This window comes from Gossypium hirsutum, chromosome D08 (genome assembly GCF_007990345.1).
Source record: "Gossypium hirsutum isolate 1008001.06 chromosome D08, Gossypium_hirsutum_v2.1, whole genome shotgun sequence".
NCBI lineage: Eukaryota > Viridiplantae > Streptophyta > Magnoliopsida > Malvales > Malvaceae > Gossypium > Gossypium hirsutum.
The window spans coordinates 22896682-22907023 of NC_053444.1; the positions used below are offsets into that span (position 1 = coordinate 22896682).

The 10342-nt window shown below is 33.0% G+C and overlaps 1 protein-coding gene and 1 long non-coding RNA gene across 2 annotated transcripts; both read left to right on the plus strand.

Moving 5' to 3' along the window:
* The first annotated feature begins 3026 nt into the window (after window positions 1–3026).
* LOC107918443 (glycine-rich protein 5) lies at window positions 3027–3888 on the plus strand. Its single transcript, XM_016848012.2, has one exon. It carries the CDS (start codon window positions 3260–3262, stop codon window positions 3608–3610), a length of 351 nt encoding a protein of 116 aa, XP_016703501.1. The 5' UTR covers window positions 3027–3259; the 3' UTR covers window positions 3611–3888.
* A 2375-nt stretch (window positions 3889–6263) lies between these two features.
* Window positions 6264–9884, plus strand: LOC121220075 (uncharacterized). Its single transcript, XR_005917230.1, has 2 exons — window positions 6264–6598; window positions 9030–9884. It is a non-coding gene; the product is annotated as an uncharacterized lncRNA (long non-coding RNA).
* Window positions 9885–10342: the final 458 nt, after the last annotated feature.

Here is a 10342-nt window from a genome sequence, read left to right on the forward strand (position 1 = left end):
AAATTTTAAGGTGATATTGCATTTCCTATTGAATATTTTATTTTCATTTATTTTCCTTTTTTACTAAATAACCAAAAAATGAGATTGAAAAGCGTACCTGTGCCGCGCAGGAAGAGAGGAAACCGAACGGTTTCCCTCTGTTTCTGGGGTTTGTGGCCACCTTTCAAAGAATTCAGCCTTGAATCCATATTCTAGGGGAAACGAGCCTTAAACGGGGCCAAGAAAGGCCCGGTTTTACACCTCTGACCGTTGCTTGCGGCGGAGCTACGGCAGAGGAGGACCGGGGCCTTCGTCGGTCCTAGGCCGAAAAGGAAGAGAGGGGAGAGGGCTGTTAAGAGGGTTTTTAGAGTTTTTTTTTAGAATATTTTAAAAATGTTTTTTTATTTTTTTCAAAATTTATATAAACCCATTAAACGACGCCGTTTTGATTATGGGATTCAGAGGCCAAACGACGTCGTTTTGGACCTCAGACCCGAAGACCCGACTCACATTCAATGGGATCCGCGTGTTTTCGTCGAAGGGGATATTTGTGCAATAAGCCCCTCCTCTTTCGCGCCTTAGTGCAATCAAGTCCCATTGTGTTTTTTAATCAGGCCACATAATTTTCTGTGCGTTTCATTTTAGTCCGCGCTAAAATGCTACGCGTTAAGGTTGGGAATATTTCCCAATCAGTCCCTCGAGTTTCAGGCGCGTTTTATTTAAGTCCTCGGCAACTTTTTTTTATTTATTTGCAATTTAAACCATGACTTTTAGCCTGATTTCAATCCGATCCTAAGCCTGTTTAATTAATTAATTTATTTTGTTTTTTTTAAAGAAAAGAAAAAACAGTTTTTTTTTGGATTATTTATTTATTTTCATTTTTTTAATCAAACTTATACCATTATTTATTTTATTTATTATCCATTTTATACATTGGTTTGTATGTTGCATTCTTGCCTTTATTATTACTATCACATTTCATTACTTATTTATTTGCAATTTTTTAATACTTTCAAGATTTAATTTCATTATTATGGTTATTGTGTTATTATGATTGTTGTAATGTTGTTATTGGTATCATTATTTCTATTTGTATATGCTAATGATGGAATTTGTTAGCGTCAACAACACATGTGTTTTTTTATGTATCTTATTTCATTGTTACTTCAAGTGTATATTGCAAAATTGATATTACTTACGCATGATCCTTTCAAAGTTTTCAAACGATTTCTTTTCAAATGTAATCAAAATGCTCATTCTATTTTCGAATATTCCATTAATATTCATTCAAATTCAAAAAAAATCAAAACAAAGCAATATTTTGCGTTTGAAAAATCGAGAAAACGTGCCCTAACGTGCTGGGTTTCGATTTCTTGTTTGACCAAATAAGCCAAATATCTTTTTAAAATTTGAAAGTAAGGTAATATTTTGCGTTTGGAAAATCGAGAGAACATGCCCTAACGTGCTAGGTTTCGATTTCTCCTACGACCAAATAGCCGAATATCCTTTTTAAACTTTCAAAGTAAGGCAATATTTTGCGTTTGGAAAATCGAGAAAACATGCTCTAACGTGCTGGGTTTCGATTTCTCGTTCGACCAAATAGCCAAATATCCTCTTAAATCTAAATCCATCTTATTTGAGTTTTTTTTTAGGATCGTATTTTTTAAACTCTTCAAAGTTTTCAATCTTCGACATTAAGAAATTAATTAATCAACTAGGTACCAATTTTTGGGTTTTACAAGGGTGCTAATCCTTCCTCGTATGTAACCGACTCTCGAACCTGTTTTGCTGAATTTCGTGGACCAAAATCGTTGTTTTAATAAAATTGAATCATTTATTAAAAACAACCACTTTTCACCGTGATCCGATCACACCTCATCAAAAAGGATTGGTGGCGACTCCCATATTCATTTTCATTTTTAAAATCCAAGTCGACCCCGTTTTCATCAAAAAATGGTGTCAACACCACCAACTTAAGCCATTTGCAATTCCTTTTTCAAATTCCCTTTTCATTTCCAGTAGCTTCATCAAAAAATGGTGTCAACACCACCAACTTAAGCCATTTGCAATTCCTTTTTCAAATTCCCTTTTCATTTCCAGTAGCTAACCATCCATTTTAATATATTACTAAATTTCTTGCCCCCATATTTAATCACGCCTCCAATCCTTTTCACCCATTTTACTTTATTTAATTTATGCCCAACTCCAATATGCCCCAAACCTTAGTTAACTAAATCCATTTTCAACTTTAGGTCGAAATTAGCCTCGTCAAAACCCGTGAGTTACGAACCCGAGCAATTTAACTCCTAAATTCCAGTACTTATTATTTCTCCGGATTAAGAGTATGATTTTGTCAACTCACAAAGTCAGATCAACACTAAGTCAAAAAAGACGTCGTTTGATTTAGTGTGGTTAGACGTACAGTTAGAATTCCGAAAGGATCGATTGTCTAATCGGTTTTCTGTGAACACATTGGCGTGCCAAGTGGAGATTATTGTTTGGTTCCGTCAAGGGAAGTAGTAATCGGATTTAAATGTCCCACGCGGTTGAGGACATTGGTTCGAGCTAAGCTCTTCTAGAACGCAAAGCTGTCGAAGTTCTAAATCACGAACGTTTCGTTGGTTGTTCGATCGGTAAGGGTTAGTTATTGGACGTTCCATAACTAATTTACACAAGGAAGAGTTGGTGTCTGAGGCGTCCTTGGTAGCTATAACTAGCTTATTGGAAAAGAGAAGTTCATCTAATTTCGAGGATCGGTTCAAAGACGAGGAAAAACCCGTGCCTAAAGCTGAGCTTAGTTTAATTAATTTTTCTTCAGATTTATTTAACTGTTTTTATTATTTTATTTTCAGCCTTTACTTTTCACGCATTTTTTCCTATTTATTTCAGGTTCCAAGTTTTCAATTTTATCCTCTCCAAATTTCTTGGGCACGACAACTGCCCAGACACAAATTTGATCAAGAGAGAAACAATTTGCAGTAAACTCAGTCTCTGAGGGATTGACCCTACTTCCTATACTACTTAAATTGCAAATTAGGCGTAGATTTATATTGGTGGAATCGACACCCTTCAGTTTAAACAAGTTTCATATTCAGACAATTATATTATAATGCTTAACCGCTATAAATAGCCTTAACTCTTTTACTCCTGAAGTCCCGTACTCATCCCTGAAGCTCATACTAGAGTTCAACAACACTAAGATTGACATCCAAATTACCTTTTCGTTCGCTTTTTTCCTACAAGACTTATTCAATTTGTGTCTTGTTCTGCTTTATCGAAAATGTCTTCTTTCAGGATGACAGCTCTTATGCTTGCTTTACTTGTTACTATGTCCGCGATTGTATCTGAAAGCCGGGTAGCGAGAAAAGACCTTGGACTGGATCTTGGGGGCATAGGACTTGGGGTTGGAGCAGGGATAGGCGTTGGCTTGGGAGGTGGTGGTTCAGGATCAGGAGCTGGAGCAGGAGCTGGTTCCGGTTCAGGATCTGGGGGTTCAAGTTCAAGCTCTTCATCTAGTTCATCGTCATCATCCAGTTCATCTGGTGCGTCTGGTGCAGGTTCTGAAGCTGGTTCATCCGCAGGTTCTTATGCTGGATCAGGAGGAGGCAATGGGAGAGGCCACGGTAACTAATTAAGCATTCCGTGCTAACAAGATGTATGCGGGGAATCAAATATTTAAAAATGAAACTGGTCTGCACTTTATGTGCATGAATAAACGTGGAGTAATATTTTCTGTTAATGGTAGCCACTCAAGTATAACTCAAGTGGCAGTAAGAATGATGTCCCAATAGATATTGTCATCTTGTTATGCAGTTTAACAGTTTTAATTACTATAATTAAGTCAAAATTATAAATGTCACTTCATATGTAATATCTATTTATATTAATAAAGTAGCATTATTGGTGGAATAACTTTTTCCTAGTCTTGCTATGGTAGTTTCTATCATCAATAATCTTAATATTGATGTACTCATGATATAAAGTGATCTCAAGTCAAGCTGATATATAGCAAGAATAGAATGGCCACAAAAAAAGGATAATTATCTAATTATTGTACCTAAAATAGCCGAGGCTTAAAACAAATCGCTGCATAGTAACTATATTTTCAGAAGAGGTGTTTTAAGATAACATAAAAAAAAAAGACAAATTAGTCCCTATGTTTTAAAAATCGAAATTCCAAGTTTCCTTTTTCACCTAAGGCTTCTCAGGGCATAGAATTGCAGTTGTAGGATGTGAATGTTAAGAAGGGAGACTACGTTGAGCAAACTGTTGTTAGTTTCTTGATTCATAATGCAAATATTACTGAACAGGATTAATTCAGGATGCATGTCTCTCCCAAATAAATTTATGTAATTCATGACGTGTACGAGTACAAGATTCATGTTAACAAGACAGGCAACATTGAATCCATTATATCAGTAAAATTTATTTTAAGATAATCTTCATACATATATAATATATGCATATATATCCGATTAGCTTTGTGAATACGGAGTACGTGCATGGTAGAGAAATTTACTATTTACTACCACCTCTTTATAGCAATTTAATTTGTTTACTAAAATTCTGGATGTTATAGAAAGATTTTTCTTTTAAGAAAAAGGAAAATCAAATTATAAGAACATTTGATAGTTATATCATATTTGAATTTTTTTTAATTTCAAATTAAAAAGCTATAATATATTAGTAATATTAATTTGTAAGATTTAGATTGTATGTTTAATAAAATTTCTAAATGTAGTTTTATTTATTAAATATTATTTTCATTTAATAAAATATGACTAATCTATTTTTATATAAAATTTAAATTTTTTATTGAAGTAATATATTAACTAAAATTTATTATTTCTATTTTTTAGGAATAAAATTAATTTTACTAAAAGCCAAGACAAGAGACTATTGTAGAGAATTGATTTAATTAAGAATGTACTTCATACTTTTTTATTATTGTTTATAGATTAAAAGTTATTATAAATGGTTTAAATAATTTTACAACATAATAAAATGCTATTATAGAAAAAACAAACTATAATAAAAATAAATCATAATTTATAGGACTTATTAGAAATATTGATATGAGAGTCTGGATGTAATTAAACATGGTCAAAAGTCAATAGACATGCTAAATTAAGTGGTCAATAAATCATGCATCACTATTTAAATATATACATCGGAGTTGGAAAGCAGGGAGATAAATTGCATAGTTATAGTATTCAAATTCAGAGGCATATTGTGTTATGCCAAATTGTCAACAGGCGTGCAATACTTGATATGATATCTCTTACGTAACCATGTGGCATCATGGAGCCGGATGCTCATGCTCTTCCGCTACAAGCCTAACCAACCTTTTTTTAGTAACTAAAAGCAAGCCGTAACAATGAGCTATATCGCCCTACCTTTTCTTCTATCAACATAATTGCCTAAACAAAAGCGTGGTGAGCTACTCTCTTTTTTCTTCTCAGTCCAAGAAATATTTCAAGATAGTCGTTGGAACCAGTAACTCTTTCAACAACAACAGGATTACAACAATATTACAACTAAACATCTAGATACAAAAACCACCTCACAACAAGTATAAAAAAAATCTATCCAATTCACCATGAGACATTAAAAAAAAGATCTCGATATACCTGTTTTCGCCCATATATCCGCCATACCAGAAATGAAGAAGGTACCAGAAACCTTTCTTTTTCTATACCGTCAGCGATTATTGATAAAAAGAAGAAGAAGCAAATAACACATATAGAATCGATCATCAGGTCTTACAATAAGACAAAACAAGGAAACCAAAATCATCGACCATACAATCCAAAACCCAACACCATAGCAAAAGGAATTAAAACAGAAGACCATAACATTTCGAAACCATACCATTGATGGAAATTTTGAAATATTTCAAAACAATCAAATGTCACATTTTTAATAAAAATTTTGAAACCTTTGTTTATATGTTTATATGATTTATTATGATAAAAGGAATTAAGTTGAGAAGGTGGACTCGTGTATTGGGCTTAAAAGGCTACTGTAATGTATACCTAAGTCCTTTTTGTTTTGGAATTTCTTTTTTATTAGATTTTTTTAGAGTCTAAGAAAAGTAAACTTCTTAACTAGTAACATATATTTAGTCAAGCTAATTGAAGCTTTTAGTCAAGTCTAGATTCATATAACCATTTTCAAACTATTTTTAGCTAATTCAATAAGTTACCTTTGTTATTTTTAGCCATTAAAACTCTTATAAATACCATGCATGATTACACTTCAGAATCACTCAATCTATGATTTGTTTTACCTTCTCTTTCAAACGCTCTCTACTTTCTCAAAGCTTACTTTTCTAATTTTAGTTAGGTGCTTAATTGATTTGTTCTTCCTTGTTCCTTGTTATCCTTTGGTTAATACAAGAGCTTGTTGAATCATGGGATACATTATAGGCATAACATCCTTAAAGATAGAGCCCAACACGCCTCAAGCTATTCAACTTGTATTCTTGGTTTCTTAAATTGATGAATACTTGCCAATAATCTTAGGGTATTTTGTATTTGGATGTTGTCTGCATTGTCGATGCTCATGTTCGTTGTTGTCATTATTGCCGTGATGTTGCCTGTGTCACGTTTCCATTAAGGTACCATGTCTTTGCTTTTATTGTCGTCTTACTGCTGGTATCTCAATGATATTGATATTCTTATTGTTCAAGATTCCTACGCATCAATAACATGTATAAAAAGGGTAAAATCTAAATATTTTTGAAAGACTAGAATTGATTTAAATTTTGAATGAAGCATGTAAAGTATGTTATTTCTATAATTAATTGTTTGAATGAAGCATGGATCCATGATTTTATGTTGTATGAATTTGTTTATTATTTTCAAAAAATTAGCAGGCCTTAGATTGAAGTTTAATAAAGTGAAATTCTTAATATAGTAATAATATGAATCTACTCTGGACTTGATTAATTTTAATTTTGCCTTTAATATGAGTTGGGTCAAACCTTGAGGTTTATTAAAACGAACTAAGGTTTTAATTATAAGATATTAATTTGTAACGGTGATAAGAATTTCTTGTTTATTATGTTATCGTATCTGATTGACTATGCAAGTTTAATTTATTTATTTTGAAGGTATGATTATATATGTTTGTGAATATATATATGTGAGTGAAATTTATTTTTAAACATGATTTATGATTATAAGCCCAAAATAAAAAAAAAGAAGAAAAAAAGGAAACTATTTTGAGTGATAAATCCATATTTGGTTTGTAACATCCCACCCAGCGTAGTCTTTGTTGGTGATATGTATGGGCGAATTGTTTGCTAAGTATAAGCTAGGGAAAGTTGATTTACGCCTTATTCGCCGGTGTTATGTTAAGTGTTGGTTGTCGCGCCATGATTGGTGAACTGTTTGGCTAATTAGGTAGGTCTGTAATGACTTGGTTGAAGGATCATCTTTTGGTGAAGTATAAGTTACATGTCTATATGTCTTGGCATGGTCATTGTGGGGAACTCGCTAATCAATGAATTCTTTTGGTAAGTTTTGTGTGATGGATCCTTCTACTAGTATCTACCAGAGGAGGATTGTTAGGTTATGGACCTGATAGTTTTTTGTATGAGCACGTGGGTATACCGTAAAGTTTTAGTTGGTTTCTTGTAAAGATCTAATTAGAGATTAGAGTGTAATGGATATTTAAGGTGGAATTTGCCTAGAGTTATTACGTTGGCCACAATAGAGTGAGTTAGCTTTGCATGGATAGCCACATGTAAGTTATTGTGAAATCTATACAAGCTATAAATATCGATGAGGCTATTATAGTGGGGCTTCTTCCTTTATTTTCTTTTACCTTATTTTTACTATGGTAACTCGTCAAAGAAGGAGTTCTTCGTTGGAGAAGAACCAGCAAGTGTTCAAATATTAAGAAACAGGTTGTGGAGTGTAATGAAACTCTTGTTGTAACCAACTTCGTTGAAGTTTTTTGTGAATATCCAGTCTGTATTAACCCTTTTTAAGTTTCCTCCTAGTTGGTATATTGCTAAATTCTGGTTGTCATAGTTAAGAATTCAGATGAAATTGTCATTTTGAAATATTGTAAGTTGTTGCATGTAATCATCTGCATGTGCATGTTAATGACAAGAAATATACACAACTTCCTTGGTGTGTAAACTCGGTATACAGATACGATGGACCACTAGTAGGGCATGTTTGTTGCTAACTAAAATAGCAGATGTGATGGACCACTAGTAGGGCATGCTAGTTGCTAACCAAATGGGAGAATAAGATGAGCCACTAATAGGTCATTTTAATTGCCAACCAGATTGGTGTGAGTGTTGGGTTCCTAGTAGGGCATGTTAGTTGCTAACCAGCCTGGCGATGTAGGTGTTGCCATCGTAGGATATGTGAGGTTTAACAATTGTGAATTTGAGAATTGTGTCAGCAGAAGGTATCTGCATCAATCTGAGTAAAATTACTGCTATTTTAGATTGGAAGTCACCTAAGAATGTTAGTAAAATAAATAGTTTCCTAGGTCTGGCCAATTACTATAGTAGATTTGTGAAGGGATTTTCAATAATTGCTTCCCCGTTGACAAAACTGTTAGTGATAAGACTAAACTAAATTTCTTGGAAATTTTGAATTAATTGCAAACATATGCAGTAGCATTTTTCAACAATCACCAAAGCTTCAATGAGTGGACACTCCCTCTTTGAGTGAAGGAACTAAACCAAATTGCTAGTTTCATAGTTTTCAACAGTCACCAATGCTTTAGAGAATTAATAAGCCATTTGCAATTGCTCCTCCTTAATATGGTTGTAAATTAATCGAGCTTGAGTGAAGGTGTAAACTCGAAATTATATAGGGTTTTTCTATATATTTTTACCACATTTTTTACTTAATTATTGTGTTTATCTTGAGTAATTATTATTGAAATAGGAGAATTTTACTTAATTAGTAATTTTGGACATGAATTTCGAAAGTATGTGAAATTATGCTTAATTACATGATTTTCATGCATATTTTATATGAATTCATGTTAATTTATTAATGTATGTATTTTTCACTATGTAGATAGGCTGTTGGAGACATGATTTAAATAAATAAAAGATGGTCATACACAAATTATCTATGTGGACGGAAAGACCATGCAATTTTGGGCATGGGGTTGACTACTTGACCCAATAAAGAAAGCTGATAAAAGATGGACATGATTGCTAAGTTATTGGACTGAAAAAACCATCCAACAAGGGGAATTAAAAGCCCAATTTCGGTACTTGAATATGGCTGCCCAAAATATGTTTTAAGATATTTAGTGGAAGGTCCCTGAAGTTGGAAAATAATCAGATTTTAGCCTAATAACTTCTCTGTTGAAATCGTCCACTACATAGTTATTTTTAGCTTGAAATACAAATTCAAATTGAGAAGACTTGATCATCCCTTTTCCTTGAAGCATGACCGGCCACATGAGAGAGGGAAGGAAGGGAATTTAAACCTATTTTTAGTAAATTCAAATCCTTACCTTCACCTATAAATACCTTGCCATCCCTCACTTCTAAAGCATCCCTCATCACTCAACATTCCTTTGTCACTCTCAATAGTTTTCTCTCAATTCCTTTTCCCTTTTTCCCTTGCATAGCCGTCCATCCCCTCTACCATCTTTAGCCTCAAAAGCTTTGTCAAAAGCACTCTTTAGTCGGCTACCTTTTAAACCTTTAGCAAAAGAAGCTTCAATCAGAACGAAGGAGCACATCAGTTAGAACAGATCCGAAAGGCTGCTGAACTGAGTAGAGTTTACTCTTTCCTCTTGTCATTTATTTTAAACATTTTTCTTTGTGTTTTATATTTTTGACATCAACTATAAAGTTTTAATTCATATCTGCCAGGATGATTATATTAATTTAATGAGATTTATTTAATTCATATTAACATGTTTTGTGTCTCAGTCGATTGTGTTTTCAACTAATATCATGATGCATTTCATTCATACGTGATTGGGTGCAGTTAGATTAGCTGAGCGATCCTAATCAGACAATGGTTAGTAGACACATAATTGAAAAGTGCGATGCTTAATTTAAGTCATTAAAACTGACTAAGTTAAGGTTCATAACATCTTTAGTTAGCTCTATTATCTTGCATGATTTTTACATTTATGTAATTATAATGTTGCAAACGTAAATGTCCCTGTGACCTTAAATGAATTTTAAGAAACTCTTAGTCTAATATGATTAGTAACATGCATATTTCACTAAGTAAAAGATCTGAGAGGACGTAATTTGGTTTCCAAACCCATAAGAGATTGAGTTGCCATGGAAATAATTCAGAACATGTTAGCATGATGAAAGTAAGTTGATTTGATTAATATAATTATCCTAGCCCATTTAATG

Coding starts and splice junctions, on each gene's coding strand:
- LOC107918443 (XM_016848012.2), top strand. CDS start 3,260: ATGTCTTCTTTCAGGATGACAGCTCTTATGCTTGCTTTACTTGTTACT.